The following is a 20959-nucleotide window of genomic DNA, read 5'->3' as shown; positions in this document are numbered from 1 at the left end:
ACGGTGGCGCCCTCATTTATTTTCATCTCTTTTGTGTCGCACTGTACGTGTTTTTCGGTTTCTAGGTGACATAGGATAGTTTTTGATTTATTAAATGATAGAATACCTTATGGCTGGTTCACACTTTGATTAGTGCGAGTGCAGGTGATGAGTAGTACTACGTGTGGACAGCGACTGTTTAGTGCGAGTGTTTAGTAGGCTGTGTAGTAAAGTGAATAGAAGCGTGTTCTATTTTTTTGCGAGTGGACTGCGAGTAGCCACGTCCCGCGCGCCCTCCCTTCCCCCTCACTCGCAGTGTGCCTGCCTAAACACGTCTGGACAGGAGTGTTTAGTGTTTAGTGTTTAGCGTAGTGTGTAGCGTCGCGAATTTCACCATTGTCCTGCACTCGCACTAATCACCTGCACTCGCAGTTGAATTGGACACTACTCGCACTACACACCTGCACTCGCACTAATCACCTGCACTCGCACTAATCAAAGTGTGAACCAGCCATTATTCTGAGTCATTTTATGAGTATAACTCATTTTTGCAAAATTTTGAGTTAGGTCACTTTCGTTCTCAGCGTGCGATATGTTTTCGATTGCATAATACAATCATTTTATTAAGAATCAGGAAATTCCAAAACCAGTTACTGTTATTTTAAAGGTACAGGAACTATAGTCAAAGCTTGTAAATAATCGTCTACTTTTACATTAAATGTAAAATAAACAATATAAATGGTAATAGTGTTTTATTACTTGTCAAATTTTATCAGGTATTGGGTGCATTAGAGGTTAAATGAGGTTATTTACTGCAAAAAGGTATATATAATTCCGACGTATAAAAAATAAAATTTAAAATATATTTTATTTTTTATAGTTGAAAAGGAAACAAAAAAAATGTTTTAACATAACATGTCACTTTTTAATTAAAAATTGAAAATTACGATATCCTATCATCTAAAAGAAATACGTATGATTAAAACTAATTTTTGATTCCATTATTCGCACTATATCTTTATTTAGAAATCCTTGACCTCATTGGCCTCGATATTTTTTATTTTCCGTGTAGTGCGACGAATTTTCAACTATAAGTTTATACTAATTGAAAATATCGTATCAAGTTATCCTCCATAGAACTTTTAACCCCAATACTTGAAGGTAAGTATTAAGAAATCCTACGTCATTTAGTTTGAGCATGGTTTGAGCTGTCCATTGACCGTTTAAAATTTTTACTCTATAGAGATTAGAGATTTATAGTCTTTACCTTCAATTTCATTCAAATATTTTAATATATCTAGTATTAAAATATCTGTAACAAACGAGGCTACATGTGTATAAATCATGAAAAATTCATAAGGGTCATTTAACATTTTTTACCATTTCAATACGAAACCGATTGTTTCCTAAAAACGGAAGTTGCAAAAATTAATTTGAATAAATAGATAGGTATATCAACGTTTTTAACACATTATACCAATATATTTACAGTAATTAAAATAAACCACATTCCCTTCTAAATATTTTAGATACTTACGTATTTTGACTGATAATATACCTATAATCATAATTTTTAATGAGGGTTACGGGGTATGATTGTTATTTTAGGGACTTATACACAGAACATAATATTATAAGCTGGCTCAACAAAGAGTAGAATTGTTAGATGAATAGAGCTGATAAACACTTCGACATTTCCTTTATCGTTTGTCGTTTATAATGTTTTCTTCAATTTAATTATATATTTTAATTATACCTACCTATTATTTATAATAGGTAGGTATAATAGATATGATGAAAACCGATACAACTTAAATACGTAAAGTATCTACTATATGTATATTATATAATACCTATATGTATTTTTATCATGAATGAAGCTTATTTTATGTTGACGGGCATGAGAACCTTAATTTAATAATAAAGAAAATTTATGTGATAAGATGCGGACAATTTGAAAAATAATGTTAGTAGGTATACCAAAACTCACGTAATATATTTTAAGGCGGAGCTATAAGCGACACTTTTAAACAATATTTTTAATGATACAATAATGTAATATTAATATAGTTAAGTATGGCCCTGAAAATGCTAATGAATATTTATTAACACATACTATGTATGTTTTTATAGTAAAGGAATAAAACTAGAACGTCGAATATCTGTTCTCTATGAATCTGTACTTTAATATGCACTTTATTAGGACAAAGTAATATAAAAAAAATTAGGTTAATCTTAATCGTTCGATGAAAAAAATACTTAACTAAAGCAGGTGTACCTTTTGTTAAATGTTCTCTGTACTTTCCCACTTGCTATGGCTGTATTACTATTTTATGTGGTAGACTTAATAAAAATATTTATTATATTAGATAATACAAACAGGAGATGAAGTGATTGCCAGAAGCACTTTTATTATATTTGGGTTGGACGACCTGAGATTAATATCCGTTCCGGCATTTATAATCATTTTAAAATTATAGTTAAATAAACGTGAATTGATTTTGTCATCATTATTTTTACAATAAATGAAGAATTAAAAAAGCCTATGGAGTCGAGTCGATTTTAGGTCCCGAGTCCCATTTTTTTTTTAATGAAAGAATACCGCTATCTTGAATCAGTGTAAATGCATAATTGCTTCTTTCCTATTTACATATTATATACTTTCCTGTGTTATTTACTAGTATGCATTCATCAATAGCAATTTTGCCAGTACAGATAGTCTTTAAATTTTATTTGTACACATAGAAAACGAATTTATCTACCATGGAGTTTTCGTAACATTGCATTTACATACTGGACTTGGAACGGAATGCTTCAAGGCCATAAGATTCACATTAAAGAATTTTATCGAACCGCGTGGCAACCTTATCACTAAATAATTATAAATTTTAAATAGTAATGGCATGTCGTTCATCGAAATCGACGTTCGGAAATTCGAAAAATACTAGTTCAAATGGTTTTACAACTTTGCGATTGTTCAAAATGGCTTGAAATGCTCGTGTTTGTTATTTTATATTTATATATAGTTTGAATTATTCTTATAAAGTATCGACTCATATATTTTACGTGATTTATCTAATTTGTAACTTTGCATATTCACTTTATATTACAACTAATGTTCTTATAATGTAAATAATGCATAATTGACTGTTCTCATGGTTATCCTTCTAAATCTTAGTACTCGCTAGGTACTCACATAGTTCAGAAATAATTCATGCGATAAACACGATACTAACGCTTGGCATACAAAATGGTTATTAATTTACAAGATACCACGTGGTAAAGGAATTCTATCTAAGATATATCGACAACATGAAAAAGAGATACTGGGAAGACAGGGTAAATAATAATTTATCATCAATTCCAAGCTTTAATAAATGCAAATGCAACAAATGCACGTATTAAAAAGTTCACATAAGCTAGCTGACTATAGAAATCGAATAAATTTATAGAAAATGCCAACTAATTATTAATAAAAATTTTCTAGCAGATGGATCTTCCGCTGCAAAAGCGAGTCGTCGTGATATTTTCAGTCGTCGTTTTATAAACATCGATCATGATCGAATCCAATTATAGCCCACTCATAAATCACTTTTCTAATTTCTATATATAAGAATGAATTCCCGTAGTCACTTTATCACGCGTGAACGGCTGTACCATTTCGATACTTCTCGTCGTGTTCGTTTTTGTCAAAAGAAAGATGTTAGGAAAGATAAACTTAAAAATATTGCTAATAAGACATATTTTTAAGACAGGACAACGTTGGTCGGTCAGCTACTAGCTTGTTAATACAACCTTTTAAAGTTTTAACTGTATCCATATTTCAAAATACGGAGCATAATGACGTATCTCATCAGTGCAATGGGAAGTGGGATTTAAAGTAGAAGCTTCAAACGATGTTGGAACGTTCAATGATAAGAGGCTTTGGCCTGTATTACAACTCGCAACTTAATTACTACAAACTTTATTGATAGTTATTTATTTGTGACATGATGATAGCTAAACTGCAATAAAGTATTTATATGAATGAACAAATATTAAAAATACATTAATTTTTTTGTTTCTCATTGTTAAACAATATTGATATATACTACCTACTACATTTGTACCATTCCAATAAATAAAAACATACCTATATTGCACTGAAATCAATCGTATGTACCCTCTCCTTCTAACACAAATAAGAGTAAATGTGAATCGATTACTCTTAAGATGCAAATCTCTTTGGATGCAAGTCTGAGCGAAATATCGTGAAAGCAATTCAATTTGTTGGCTGGATATAAAAGCGCACCTACATACATAAGATTGAAAATAAAATAAACCCACCTAACATCCTTATAACTCTTCTTTGTGACGCTCCATTTCTGTACCGCGTCGAACCATTTTTATCCCTACTCTCTATGGATGATTTCTTCACTGGATGCAACACACGTGACGTATTCAGTTTTACACCAATCAGTACATACAACACTGTTATTAGCGACATCGGTACGACGAAGAACACAAAACTAGATATAACAAACACTTCATGAACACCGTGTCCTTTTACCGTACACGCACTTATATCACGTCCCTTTTCATTGAATGTCACTATACCGAATTGCATCGCTTGCGGCACCGCAGTGCACAATGCAAACACCCAGATAACCATGATATAACGCACTGCTCTCGAAGATTTGGACATAGTGTGCGACATAAACGGACGGCATATTGCTATGTACCTCTCTACGGTAAACGCTGTTATAGTTAACACTGTAGCGTTGGCTGATGTCTCGGATATTAAGCCCATCGACAGGCATAAGGGCTCGCCCAGGGGATAAGATATTGGGTCCCAAAGACGATACAGTTCTATCGGCAAGCCACAAATCAAAAGAAGGAGATCAGATAATGCGAGACTAAATAAGTAGAAATTGGTCGCTGTGTGCATAGAACGATTTCTTGCGATCACAACACAAGTGCTGATATTCCCTAAAATGCCAGCGACAAAAATAATAGAATAAATGACCGTAAGAGGAACAATCACATTCAGGGACTCGTGTTCTGGGAACGGAGTAATTTCTGTGACATTTGTTTTATTAGCCCACAAGTCATCTTCGTCCAAATCCATTTTCACCGCTTCTCCATCCCTCCTCCTAAAAAAGAAAAATAAATGTTAATATTTCCAAAAAAAATTAATAATGACACACTTTTTGCGATTAATTATGCTTAAATACATTTAGGTAATTTCCGTTTACTTCATTTAACTTGAAAAATGGCGGGGGACGAATGTTTATACCACATTACAAATGATCAGTAAAGTAAAGAATATTGACCCTGATACAGATGCGTAAGAATATTCAATCATTTATCGGTTGTGATTTAAGACAGAAATACATTGAACATTTAGAAATAGATTAGAAACCTGATCGTAGAATTTTGGAAGGATACTTTATCGGACTATGCTAACTGACATTCAGTCAAGACTGAAGACGTTGAACGTTACATTCAATAATTTGACGAGTTGTCCGTTACTCATTCAATTAAATGTCGTCATTCAATGAAAGCGCTAGCGCATTTAATAGACTAGAGTAGATAATTTTTGAAACAAAAAAAAATCGCAGTCGGATGAAACCCATTAGAAAAGGAGGGGAATATGATGAAAATAAAAGAAAAAATAAATTACGGTCAATCCGAATTCGGGAAGTGGGAGGGGGGAGCTTTTAAGAGAAAAAAATGGTCTCTCTCGATTTCCGACAAAACTACAAGTCCTACGGAAAAAAGTTCAATCGCAAAGTTGTAGGTAATAAAAAGATCTACAACTTTTGTATTTACAATTTTTTCACATAACCTCAAAATTGAGGTGAAAAATTCAAAAAACCAAGCTTTTGGTTGTTTATTTTTATCTACTTCAAAATTTATTTATTTTCTGCGAAATTTGGTGGAAACTTACTTTATTATGTCCCAAATACACTGTAATTTATTTGATCGAAAATATTTATTCGCCTTATTTTGAATTAATACCAAAAAAACAACCTAATTTTCAATCGAAAACTCACCCGTCAAAATATCAGCTTTTTTCAAAAACTTGGGGAGCCTTTTATTCATTGAAATCTCTACATTCATATGGTGTAAAAAAAAAATACCATAGTAAATGTTCTCAGGAAATGCATACAAACAGTGTGAAAATGAGCTTTTACTAAATCAGGCACACTTCTCAAACTACCTGAAATGTTTTTATCGACATCATTTGCTTTTGAATATGCTGTAAAATATTATACTTAGAACAGATAATTGTTTTTCTTTTGAAATATTACCGAAAAGCCGATACAAGAGAAGATATATAGTTCGAGAAGTGTGCCTAGTTGCTAGTGTATAAAAGATGACTGATGATACTAAATAAGACTTCAATATGGATAAAATAAGGATAATACTCTGAAATATGAGAAACGCACTACATTAAATAGATAGAATAGAAATTGATTACCATTACCATTTTATTAAAATTTGATCAACCTTTCAATAATTAATTTCAAAGCTTTAAATTTGTTTTTGTTTAGCTGATTTTAAATTATGTTTTAATTAAACATCAGTTAGTTATATAATAAGTAGGAAATGGTAAAGGTTCTCAATTACAAAAAAAGGCATTTGGTTGGCTTCATGCTTGCCCTTTTCCTGCTTTTTAATTATTTATGAAACAAATAAGGAAAATTACAGTACAAATATGTTCGTAAGTCCACCATGCTTATATAGCTTTGTTGCCGGGCAGCTATAAAAGTAAATAGGGAATATATTATATTTTCTAATATTAAATACACTTGGGAAAATTGTGACATAACTAATATTAGTGTAACATGTGTTCAGAAATTATATCAATATTTACTCATACTAGAAAAATAAAAGATTAGCTATTATTAAGCAAAACATACAAAGTATACAGGGTGTCCCATCGTCGCGTCGCCGTCGGTATACTAAGCTCAAAGTAGGTTATAGTTTTGTATACGCTGAGTACGTAAAAAATATTTTTAACATTCCAGATGCATTTTTTTTTTTCAAATAAATGAATTCTTAAAACTCTATCTGTACACCCCTAACAAGCAACCCGGCCAACTTTGCCACCCGCACGTGGGCTATCGTTTAAGATTATGTTTTCATAGACAAAAAGCTCACATTAGCGAAGCGTTATAATATGCCGGCTGCGCGAAGCTAGAGAAGAAAACATGAATTTTTAAGGAAAAATTTAGCAAAAAATTTTTGGCGTCATTTTGTTTTTAAGTATTTTTTAAGTGATCAGTGTATGCAAGGCTAGAAGTCCCTTCGCGCTTAGTATACAGATAGTGGGACACCCTGTATAAATACTATATATAAGAAAAGATATTGTATAGAAAATAAATATTAAAAGAAATATATAAATATTTGCCTGGGATCGATGATTTGTAAATTGTAAAACCATTTGATCATAACAACTGCGTAAAAAAATGAGGTTTAGGTACTTTACCTTATCGTATTTTACCTTTAAATTTTTATTTATTTTTATAGCATTTAAATGCAAAATTTATCATGAAACAGGCCTTTTCAATGTAATTTATACACTTTTCAATGTAGGTAATCTTTCAATCATTCTTAAAATAACACAATAACTAGTGTGCTATTCAGGGCAGTATTTAACCAAGGTCCAGAGTATTAAAAGACGTTAATGAGCACCTAAAGATGTGGTACATCCCTTTCATTTCGGGAAGCCCGCTTCAAAGTCGACCCTTATCAATCTTATCACGCATCTGCAGTGTGAGTATGACCTAAGGAACCTCGTAAACCCATTATAACATAGACAAGGGCATTATATACATTTCATTGAAATATTCCAATACCATGAATATTTTCGATCATATTTAAATGGTTCAAATTTGTAAATTGTAACGATAAACATTTTTACGCTCGGCTGAATTCTTAATATCGAAGAATGATAAAATCGAACGTTAAAAACCATTCGTAGTATTTCTTTTTAAATACTTTAGTTTCGCACGTAATTTTTTTCCTTATCAATATAGTAAATCAATTTATATGTTTAAAATGTGTTTTTTCCTTTTGTTAGTCCAATTATTTGTTGGTTAAGTAACACGTTTTCCCAGTAATTTTACGCTATACCTACCGTCTTAGCCCTAAGGTAACAAAAAAATGTATGCGTGTACTAGAGTACACGCGTAAGAAGTGAAACTTCTTTATGACCTTAAAAATGTCACGAGTATGGCGTAACGCAAAAATGTCACGCGTACGGCGTAACGCAAAAATGTCACGCGTACGGCGTAACGCAAAACTGTTACACTAAATTTTTGTCCAACCCCGATAAAGAAGTTTCACTTCAAAAATTATTACGGAACTCAACGTACTGAGAACAATTTAGTAGATAAGCTATGTAACAAATACATAATCCTACCAAATACCAATTTATAGTATATATTATATCAATTTACAATGACATATAACTAAAAATATTCAACAACATTGAACTAATGTGTTATGTAAGCAGCATGACACTATTCAATAACATTAATCGATGATTTACAATTAAATATCAAGAAACCATTTCTCTTTGATATCAATAATTAAACTTGTACCGAAGTCGCAAACTATAGAACTGTAATTGATCCTATTATAAATGCAAAACTGTTCACAACTAACTCGGAGATGTTGTCAACATTAATAAGACTTCGAAATAATATCGTCATCTCTACCGCACTTTTTCCAGTTACCTAATTGGATCCGATATAAGATTTTTCCTTCTATTTTTCTTATTGTTGTTGTAAGCGTTCAATTCTTCTTCATCTATTCACGAAATAATAATCTTGTTGCCTTGTTGTGGGTCATATAGATATAAATACATGCATATTGTATATGTAGACATATTATACACAGTTTTTCTTAATCATAAAATATACAAAATACTTTTGTTTATCCTAGTTAATCGAATGGAACAAAACTTGATCATATAGGTATTAAAGGAAATCAAAGTGTTGAATCAAGACCTCTCTAAATATTCGGTTCGAATAAATCTCTAAATATATTATGTAAGAACCCTTGCTGTCTGAATATTCTTTAGATGATGAGTTGGGAAAAAAACGAATAAATTTCACTTTAACGCCGAACGATTATTGACATGCTGAATAAGTTTAAAAGAAGAGAAAAAAATTGAAATTGAGTTTAAGATTCTAAGAAGATGAGAAAAATAAGCATAATATAACGGTATAACCAATATAATATGATACTGTAGTTGGATAGATTGAGACACAATTTATCAACAGCGTCGATTTCCTTATCATTTTGTTCCTCAATTTCTTAGAAGTAGACATAATATAAGAAAGTTGGGAACAATTTTTACTGAGGCTTAGGGTAACATTAGATCCTTGTCTTTTTCCTCGGTTCGTATAAATTACTACTTTTTCGCCTTATAAAATTAATGATAACAGAAACAACTTAGTTTCAAAAGATATTATACTGTTTTAATAAAATAAGACTGAATGATGGATAAAATTAAAGCTTCATCAAATATGCGCAGAATAATTGAGCCGTACAACGTGTGACTTAATTAAAATCACTCCGTATATTGTGGTAATGATAAAGATAAGGAAAGATGAAACAAAAATGCTTTTAATGTTATGTTAACCATTAATTGCAGTCATATTATTTATATCAGAACACAGGAAAACTCAAATATCTAGTCAAAAATTAACACAAGGTTATATAATATTATATGTACATTGTACATATTACATATCTTATGTATATTTAAGTATGTAATTAATTTTGTTTTAATTTTTAATTTATTTTTTGGACATACGAAAAGTAAATGTACATTTTTTCCCTTTTGTAGTTTTTTTTTATTTGTATTAGTTAAAATCATTTATAAACCAAGCGAATACAAATTCGACAAAGCAAATATCATTAAATTTATTTAAGCCATTCTTGTATTATGTGGTGTTATTAATATTACGAGTTTCATTTATGTGATAGTTAGCTTTAAAAAAACCGACGGAGTTTTTCAAGTCAACGCGTAAGTTTAAGCTTTTTTAACGTAGCATACAGTTTTTATAAATTCTCGCGAAATTTATTGGTTTCTCATGAAAGCTCGTATCTAACAATTTACGTAACAAATTTTCTTGTATATCTAGACTAAATGCAAATAAGGGTTAGAGTTCTAGACTACAATATCCTCAATGTAGATACAAGTTTACCAAAGTTTGGCCACATATTCAATTATGTTGTCTCCCTTTGGTCAGAGCTAGCAATTTCTTATGATTCCTCCTAATTTAATATGAAACTAAAAACTATTTCATGACATACATATTTGCGATTCTTAGTACTCTTACAATCTAAAATATAAAAAAATATTCAAGTTTTTGTCCACATAACCATATTTATGAAAGGGATATTTCAATGTAATATAAATATTTTAAAACGAGTCAAAACGAAAAATAACCGCAACCCAGAAACGCAATACTTCCGTATTTACTAGTAAACATACGGGTCCAATGGCTACAGAATGTACAATAGGTACAACTGTAATTAAATTTATAGAGATGTTTGTTTTATGCTTCGATTTACGCTATTTAATTTCATACGGAATATTAGTAGTAAAACAATGATGTTAGAAGGCAATAGATTACCTTGGGTTAATAATATTGTAAGAGCGTATAATATAGGTAGTAGCAAAGCATCTTGACGGCTATTCTGTGCTCTTACCTATTAAACTTCCCCATATTCAATATGTTGTGTTAGATAATAGATATTATAATTTATTGAATTTATTTGGCTTTAATTTTTAAATATTGCAAATTGCACTGGTTCAATTGCCATATCGAGGCTCTGGAAAGCTTCTTAGTGAAATAATGATTAACGTAATTAATTAGTCTCTGCACTACCTACTAATCATGTTATTTTTAAATAATTTTAATAATAAATAAGTTGCTTTTAACTCCGGTACTTTATGTGTTGGATTAAATAATTAACTAGGTCTACGCATAAACCATAATCCATCTGAAGATTTTTTTAAGAGTTAATATCTTTTTTTCGTTTTAATCGCTCGCAGTTTTAGTTTTAACGAGCTAGCGAAACGGAATGCGTGTAGTGAATCTAATTGATAGGATATAACAACTGATTTGATACTTAGATTTTACGGATACACGATAAAAATAAGATTTATGTTACAATAACACCATGCAAGTTTGTCATTTTTATGAGAGATCGCGACAATACGGCCGTGTTCGAATTTATGGCGGTTATTTATAGTTGATTGTCACAGCTCCATAAAGGCTGAAGCATTCAGTAGTGTTCTATTAGAATTCAATATAACTTCCATTCATTATATCATAGCAACCGACGGACAAACATGTCAATATTGGTGATTGTACATTTAAAGTGTGCATTTAAAGCCTGATTTTTTTAGGTGCGTAATTCTTCTTGGCATATTATAGAGGTAGCTTTTAAATTGGCTATGAAATTAAATTACAAAGTATTTATTCCAAGGAATATTACTTTATTCTCAGATATGCGTTGTATTATATTAAATGTTAAGTTATCAGTTATATTCGTTTATGCATAATATGTTACGTGTTTAAATACCTCAAGGACGGTGTTATTTATCAAGTTAGATATTTTTATTGAGTAACTACTTTATTCGATATAATGAATACGCTTGACACACTAGAAATAAGGGGAAAGAACGAAAGAAAAGCCTTTACAGTTGCGGGATAAAATGGGCTTCCATACATCCAGCACTTTACAAAAATCTTTACACAGCTCTAAAAGGATTGAAACCATATTTGTTATCCGCGCTTATATTTATACCGAAATATATAGTGTGCTTTATATAATTCAGAGAATGTATGATAATTGATAACATTGAAATTATTCAAATGTAAACTATTATGACTGCACATAGCGAGACCTCCAATGGATTTAGGAACCATCACGCTGACCAAGTGGGAGGTCATGTTATTATAGGTACAAACAATGTTTAAAATAACAGATTTTCACACGATGTTTAACACAAACTAAGAGGTTTGTCGCTTTTATTTTCCAGTCTTTTGTGTTCTTTTTAACTGGATAAATTTTAACTTACATGTACTATGTTTTGTTTCAAGGACACATTTACAAAACATTGTACAGAAAAGTTACATAACACATTATTTATAACTTAAAAATTCAATAAATCGATTGTGTTGAAATTTCTAACAAAACAATATAAAAATACCAACGAGGCTTACAAAAACTATTATACAAGCGTATTATTTATTATTAATTGAGATTTAAATTAATATTCATTTCAAGGATTTATCGTATTGTGGTAAAGTATAAAAAGTTTATTCGTACTTCGTAAATTTTGCAATAATCGCATTAGTTAGCTGAAACTCATATAATTAATGGTTACGAGGTTGACCGAACTCTGCTTTTGGTTAGGGAGCCAGGTGCAAATTTGGTTCATTATTTCCTCTCAAGAGATAATTCGTCAGACGCATGAGAGTATAGTATTATAAAGCCTCGTGAACGTCAGCTGGCGCTCGGTTGGGGGGGTGAGCGGTTGTAGCCTCCCACGCACATAGGAAAAAAAATACATTCATTCATTCATTTCCTCTCAGCTAAAAATTTGTCAAATTGTAGCTAACCCAATATCTCAACGAAAAAAAATAGTCAGCTGGTTACAACATGGTGTATTATACGTCAGCTGGTGTCTCGAACATGAAAGTTAAATTTAAAGAAAAATTTATTTTCCGTTATTTCCTCTCAAACAAAAATTTACCTGATGATAGCTTATATGTAACTGTGGATAAATATATATGTCAGCTGGCTGTATCTTGGTGGAAAAACCGTCAGCTGATACGGGAGGCTACAACCGCTCTTCCCCCCAACCGAGCTCCAGCTGACGTTCACGAGGCTTCATAATACTATACTTTGATGCATTTTACTAATTACCGCTTGAGAGGAACTTGGTCATAAAATCTGCTGCTGGCTCCCGGACCATTTATTTGATTTTGCAAACCTCACACAGTGAACACTCCCAATATTTAATAAATAATATTAATAAACCAAATTTTAACTAAAATTATTTTAACATATTTGTTGGAGTGGACTTAACTTCAATTTCAAAAATTACAAGGCTTATCTGATCAGAAACCCTTTAAAAATGAAACAATAATTATTTAAGGGTTACACACGGAGTTTAAATAGATGTTGTTTCTGAGGCAAGAGATGGCAAGATAGAGTCAAATAGAGGCTCTAATCGTCGTAGGTCAAGACTCACTTTTGGTCATTGTGCCACTCTAGTAAGTAAGTACCTACATATTTCTTTTTTTACTTAATTCAGAGTAATCCAAACTTATACTATCCTCATTATAATTATAATTACTTATGTAGACGCACAAACGCCTGCATAGAGCGGAAAATGAATCTTGTAGAAAACTTTAATATCATACGATGCTACATACTATTACGATATACAAAATATAATTTACTGTTAAAAGTCATTTACATTTAAATGAGACGATAGGTTGCACCTACACGAAACACGCTAATTGGCAATTACAGTTTCGAAATAATAATAAAAATGCGAATTTTTCCAATCGAAAACGAACGTTAAATAATATTAATTTCTAACTATATTTCGCAGAATCAAAGGTTTTGTTTTTAAATAAGTGCGATAAGTTTAACCATGTTTCAGATACCTTACGTTCTTTTCCAATATTATTTTCAATAATTCTAGTTTTAGAATTCTTACTAGCAACAGCAAGATTTTTCCGTAGCATATATTACTATTTACTATATAAAAGTATGCTGTGTTTATCTTGGTGATAATTCCACGCAATATTTTTCTGACGCTTTAGCTGTACATAACATTCACAAACTTTAATTCTTATTACATATATTAAAATATGTAAAGCTCCGACTCCTGAATAAAGTTTATTTGAGAATCTTACATTCAATTTAAATGTGCATATAATTTTACTATTGACCTACGTAAGCCATGAAGTTTGTTTAGTGGCGACTCGTTCCCGAAATATATTTATACCTACTAATTTAAACTGGAAAAACGAACCAAATTATTTATAGGAGTATCGTTATTTCATGGCTTCTTCTAGGTGTTAACAGTTGAGCGGACTGACAGACTGACAGACGCGTAAACAGATTTCCTTTTCAAAACTCACAATTGAAAATTAAGAAGATATGGTACTAACTACATATACGTAGAGTAACGAATATACGTAAGACATTTTAATCCACGGTATCACGGTAACTTCACAAAACCTTGATAAAAAACCCGTGAATAAAAAACTTATATTCAAGGCCATATTAAATCACTTTTATTAAAAAAAGATCTTGTTATGAAGTACCAAATTAATATACTTTAATAATTAACCACCGATTAATCACTTGCTTTTGAAATTATTCAAATGGCTAATTTCATTCATACCACTCCTTTCATTTTGCATAAACCTCTTTCATCCTTATTATCACTTCAATCTCAATTAAAATACGAAATGATAAATATGGTAAAGTATAATTGGATGAAATGAAGAACTGTAGAATAGATGAGTTAAGTTTTCTAGAAAGAATTACCTTACCATTAACTTCTTATTTAAATATTAAAACCTTTTTGAGATTACAGTACATTAAGGCTTATACATGCGCTAATAACCTTGACCATACTAGACGGATCTCAAACCTCTCCCGCTGCACCTTCTTTTTTCCTCGCATTTTGTATTTAAAAAGATACTAATCAGTGAAACAAAAAATCCTCGTCAGGGACTGTTGTGTAACTGATAATTTATTAAACATAAAATTTTCAGAGCTCTAAGTCAGCAGGTTACGAAGTTTATAGAGTATTTGCGGAAAAATCGATGACCACGGCACATTTTTTTTCTAGAAATCTATTCACTTTGGAAAAAAGTCCTCGCGAGCAATTAAAGATCAAAGACCATGACCTATTTTATATATTTTTTTCGGTATTGTGCTTTATGTTGTACCAGACTTTATAGAGGTTGAACATAGTCGAAATTGCCGGGTAACGCCTTAATAAATTATTATTATCGCTCCAGTTTCTTGATTTCGCTTCAAATGAAAGTGTCGTCGTAATCTATATCTATAAAAATGAAACCAACCCGTTTCGCGGTGTCACGGTCACATCACGCGTGAACGGGTGGACCGATTTCGATAATTCTTTTTTATTATATTCCTGGAAGTACGAGGATGGTTCTTATGTAGAGAAAACGTAAACATGTACCACGGGCGAAGCCGGGGCGGACCTAACGGTCATATAGTAATATACTAACATATTATAAACGAAAGGACGACCATCATGTTTCTCAGTGAGGTATAAAACAATACCGATTTGTCTAATGTATACTTCATCGCGAACCGTGCAGTGGAATCCACCTGAGGATCGTAAACATTAAAAGGGTCGAATCTCGACCACCGGGCGGTCCTAGTACTCATAAAACAACACGTAGAGCCATAGAGCAAATGCTTACATAATATATCTTGATTATATTAAACTCACAATGTTTAAAAATAAACAAATCGATACTAATCTCTACTATAGTATTATAAAGCTGAAGAGTTTGTATGAACGCGCTATTCTGAGCAACTCAGTAGTTGCTCAGATTAGCGCGTCGGAGCAGTCTCCGATTTGAAAAATTATTTCCTTGTTAGATAGCCCATTGATCGAGGAAGGCTATAGGCTATATATCATCAATATATCTCAGGGCACAGCTAGTATGAAATACACATGTTAAACATTAAAGGGTCTTAAGGGTGCGTATAAAGCAAAATTACCAATCTTCTATTAGATGATACGTGTAATATTCAAGACCAAATCTAAAAAATAAAATATATATCAAACTAGATGATATGTTCAACGATTCTGTTCAATCAAAAACATAAAATATTAAAATTGACTCGATAAAAAAAATCACCAAGTTAGCTCTAATTTTCACACTTTTACGTTTTCTACTTGACATGGTAATACTTATTATGATTTTTTTTTTCATAAACAATTATATTAAAACATTTGCAAGATATTTGTCAGAGCATTTTGTGTAATTACTTTTAGTTTTGGTTTTATCTGCGATAAACCACTTTTGGTGCTCTTTTTTTCTCGAGATAAACGTTTGGTTTTGTCACGATAAATATTACACGTATCATGTAATAAAAGATTGGTAATTTTGCTTTATACGCACCCTTAAAGAAAACTTTTCAAATAAGCCATTAAGTAATAACTAGAGATAAACAACGGAGTACATAAAGCTTGGTTAAAGACATTATTGTTGTTTTAAGAAACACGAAAAGCTTGCGAAAGTTGGAACATTGGATCAGTACTTTGTTTAATTGTTGGTGAGATATAACCTTACGTAAACTAAAGGACTTAACATAAGAATGGCTTGGATCAGAGGCGGCTCGCCCTAAGGAGCGCTGGTGCAGTGAACTCCCATAAATAATTATAATAAAATCATAGTCCTTAATTTAATTATTACCATTAATTATTACTATTTAAAATCAATCGTAATCTTTAAAACTACTGTTAATACCAATGAATATATCCATCATTCCATCATCCCATACACCTGTATAATACCTACTGTATTATGTAACGCGCGAAGCGGAGCGCTCACGATTGCGCTCCAATGAAAAAAGATTTAGTACATTTCCTAATACGAAATCCAATAGGAGTGAAAGAGAGGGTTTTGCCAGAGCCCTGCGCGTGAAACAAAAGATTTTCTATGGAAAAGTAGCAAAATTCGGAGCGCCGCACCCGCAAACGTTGCCGGTTCGTTTTTACCGCCAGGCAGGACAGCGATTGCGCGCGAGGTTGCCAGTTACCACTTCTATAATATAAACAAAACAGTAAACACTCGAGTCAACTTCAATGCACGCGCGCGATTCATGCAATTTTCTAATTAAAATTATAAAATACGTGTTGAAATAGCCTGTAGTTATCAGTATTACTTGTGAGTGTTAAAATGAACAATAATTATAATGTGGCGTTCATTAAAAAGTGTGATAAAACGTTACAAATTCGGCTTGAATGTAAAGCTAAGGGACCGCCACGGCCTGAACTTGATCTTACGCAAAAATGTACGACAAAAACGAAAACATATACGCGTGTGTTTAAATCTGAACAATATGTGAAAACACCGTGGTTGTGATGAAAGCAACAAACTATTTTGTTTTCCGTGTCTTTTATTTAAAGCGGGCGCGGCCGGCGGAGGTGAGAGTGCTTGGACTGAAACGTGCGTTGACGACTTAGCTCATCTTTCAATCAAGATGAAAAAACATTCACAATCTCGGTACCATTTGTTGAATGAACTGCAATTGGCGTCTATCGGTCTTGTCGCTTTAAGTTATAGGTATTTTTGCACACCAAAAAGAAAGACGTATCACGTATGCATTTTCTTTATAAGTAATTTTTTTGATAAATTGTACTGCTTTACACCATGTATTTTCAGTGTTTTATTTCAAGTGAACACCCATAAAATTTTGTCACGAGCCGCCTCTGGCTTGGATGATTTTGGTGAAACGAATCGAAAAATTGACGTGTATACCTAGTTAATATAGTTAACTCTATCGTATAATATTATGTTATCATATACCTAATACTATGATTGTTATAAAACATTACCTTTTTTATAGTGGGGAAATCTTCCAAAGAAACCCACAGCCCCCGGGGAAGGAGCCGTGGGTTATGTCGGTTTCTTATCGACTAAAAGCCCACTGTGTTCCGTCGAGCCGCTTTAATGATGGGGCCGCGGGTAAAGATTCACACTATTATAATATTAATATGATTAATTCAAACTACATTCGGTATTTCTCTAATCGGTAAAATATTTTTAAAATATGTAAGACGTGATTTATTCATCATATTATTTAACCCGACGTTTCGAACACTTTGCAGCGAGCATGGTAGTCGTCAATCTATCCGTGACCTTGTGAAATGTGTATAATAAAGACTAATAATAAAAATGCGAAAGTTCTGATGTTTTGTTTGCACGCCATAACTACTGAACGGATATTTATGAAACTTCGTGGTGTTGTAGCTTATGTAATTTTACTAGAATTACAATTTAAGAATTGAAATTATAAGAATTGTAGCTTTTGCCCTAGGTTTTGTCAATATCCGACGATATTTATCAATTGGGTCTTGTACTAAAAAACTAAAATATTTGTATGGCAAAAGGCATTCATATATGTTTAAAAGAAGATGCATACCTCAATTTTTAAGCGACATTGGCCAGAGCAATACAATTCCAGGCTATCCAATCCAAGGATTACGTGTACCTACGTTGTATTGTCAGATAGGCTAAAGAGTAGCCAGAAGTTTTATTTCTTTTTTTGTAAACTAAATCGAATAGAAATCATTTATGTGCCTTTTAAGTTAGCCAACTTTTTTATTTAAACATTTATCAAGTTTAAACTTACCTACACGCTAAAATGTTTAAATATTAAAAGTTTCCTTACACGTGTAATTTTTTCTAGTTTTTTATCTACCTACATTGAAAAATACATAAATAAATACACGATAATTAATATGAAATGAATTACTGTTGAATTTCTACGACACGAATTAATTGAAATCCTTCAATAAATGATGTCACAAAACGTACCAAACATGGACCTAAAAAAGGACCTTCTTTTAGGTCCATAGTACCAAACGAAAAAAAAAAGAATTGAGTTGTTGTTTTTGGGAAACAGATTTTATACAGAAACACCTTACACCTACATAATTAATAAATAATTATACATCCATTTAAAAACAATAAAAATTCGGAACGGGCAGATATTTTTTTTCTGTATAAAATGTTTATATTATTAGCAGCCATAAAAAAGCTATTGTAATATATTAACTGAACGCACGCTGAAACTTTCAATTGATATAAAGTAAATCTAAATTGGAAGCTATTATATTCAATATTCACTCTCCCACTGTTCATTGTTCTCACAAATATTACTCTTCCTGTTTAACGCAATAAAACTTTATGGTTTACCATAAGAAATTAATCTTTATTGAATCACATGTTTTATTACAGTCTTATATACCTAACTCCGTTTTCAACAAAATGTTCCCACTATTTTAAAGCAATGGTCATGTCAAATGAAGGAAAACGCAACTTTTATGCACATGACTTTTAGAACAAAATTGTTCTATATACTTTAACGTACAATTTCCTGTTACAATAATTATTTATTTTAACCCCGTTTAAAAAAAGCACTTCACTTGACTTTGTAGGGATTACGTTTGCGTCTGCAGACTCTAATATGCAACTCCGAAGAGGGATTAAGCCATTAAGACTCCAGAAAGTTTACATTTCCTGGGGAAATAATAACTTCTCTCCTGTTATAAAATTTAAAAAATGAAGCTTGTTATAGTACAAGATTAGATTCAAGACCATAAAGTCTATTAAAAAGGTATCGTTTACGAGAACTAATTTTATAAAATATTTTAGATCAAATAAAATTAAATTATAGTTTAGAGAAACGTTATAAGGAAAAATAGTTTTTAATCAAGGTTTGAACTGGCTTTATTTAATTAAAGTTCGAGATTTTCAAAATAGATGCGATAGAATAAATTATTCATAAATTCAGTCTATCGCCATTTTGTTTTTATCTAGGACGGAATTAGGACGAAATCCATTTTTCATTAAGCTTTTATAATTAATGCGATATGATATGATAACTTTTATACCTAAATTTAAAATACATATTAAAGCTTAGTAACTCCCTATAATGTTTTTAAATAAACAATAAAAGATCAAGGAAATCCACTTACTTGCATCAGACTTCTTTACTTCCATCAGAGATATAAAATTAAAATATTTTTGAATCATAAAAATATGGCAGTAATAATAAGACAGCAATGAAAAATCAGCAAAAAAACAAAACAGACTAGCAATGGTATATGTAGATAATACCATCGCTAGTCTGTGTTGTTACTACTTTTATTTCTCTGTAGGGACACAAGCCTATTAAAATTTAGTAATTTCACCAATCGACCACTATGTACAGGTATTTTTTGTAGGTACAGAGTAACAACGACTGTCTAATGTGTGGAACACTTTTATTTCAATAATCTGTTTCTTTTATTCCACAAATTTAAGCATTGAGAGTATTCATAAATCATAAAAATAAACAAGAATTAAACAGGTATCCAAATATATTAACATCTACATAAACATTTGACATTCATTATAAAAGTCTAGACTCAAATCCACTTTTTCAAAACTAAAGCAAAAAACCAAAATACGATTTAGTATGCATAATGTAATATTTATTAATTTATTTCTTCTCGTCGATTTATTTTAGATATGATAAGGAAAAATAAGATACGTTAAACGTCAAAAAGATAGAAAGAACCGGATGTAAGCTGAGGCCTTTGTTTCGTTATCAAACAACCCTTTTGTAAATATGTATCATTAAAAGACAAACAGAAAGGTCTATCTATTCGCAATTGTATTATTAAGTACATAAGGGCAAATATATTTAACCGTCTTATTTGAAAGGTTTTAGAAAATCAGGGCTTTCTCGTATATATAAATGTAGAGTTCGGTAAAATCTTCTAACAGAGTGACCTAATTCGCCCATCTTCTGTATGCCCTTTAAATTCAGGGCTCCAAACTTATCCCCTGCAAGTTTATCTAGTCAATTACGATGGATAGCGCTTAGCGGTGGTTCATAAATTGAATAAAGCGGAGCTTCCCCAATTGCACTAACTTTCAGATTGTACGGACGAAGAAAGGTAACTTACAGAGTACTAACACAAAAAAATATTCGAACAAAAGTAGATCGAAATGACGAGAAACGAATCAATTGAAATACCTCTCCAAACACCGCACCAAGTTTATTGAAATGCCGCTAAAATTGCTGCCCAGAATCTTTGGTATAAAATATCTTCTAAGAATCGTCACCAGCGACCTACATTATAGATATTATCATAAAATGTCGCGAAATTTGAGGACAGAATTAT

The 20959-nt window shown here is 31.5% G+C and overlaps 1 protein-coding gene across 2 annotated transcripts in view; it reads right to left on the bottom strand.

Moving 5' to 3' along the window:
• Window positions 1–20959, bottom strand: part of LOC149908875 (pyrokinin-1 receptor-like) — a 51965-nt gene that overhangs the window by 23131 nt on the left and 7875 nt on the right. For both annotated transcript variants that reach the window (XM_090120458.1, XM_090120459.1), the window contains exon 2: window positions 4306–5111. In XM_090120458.1, coding sequence (XP_089976584.1) covers window positions 4306–5086 — 781 coding nt within the window. In that variant the 5' untranslated portion in view covers window positions 5087–5111. The remainder of the gene's footprint in view (window positions 1–4305; window positions 5112–20959) is intronic.

The sequence above is a fragment of the Colias eurytheme genome, chromosome 4 (genome assembly GCF_061535395.1).
Source record: "Colias eurytheme isolate Ceu_HAF_F1 chromosome 4, ilColEury1 Martin Lab GWU primary, whole genome shotgun sequence".
Classification (NCBI taxonomy): Eukaryota; Metazoa; Arthropoda; class Insecta; order Lepidoptera; family Pieridae; genus Colias; species Colias eurytheme.
The sequence above is the reverse complement of the archived record's forward strand: the minus strand, read 5'-3'. Positions and strand labels throughout refer to the sequence as shown.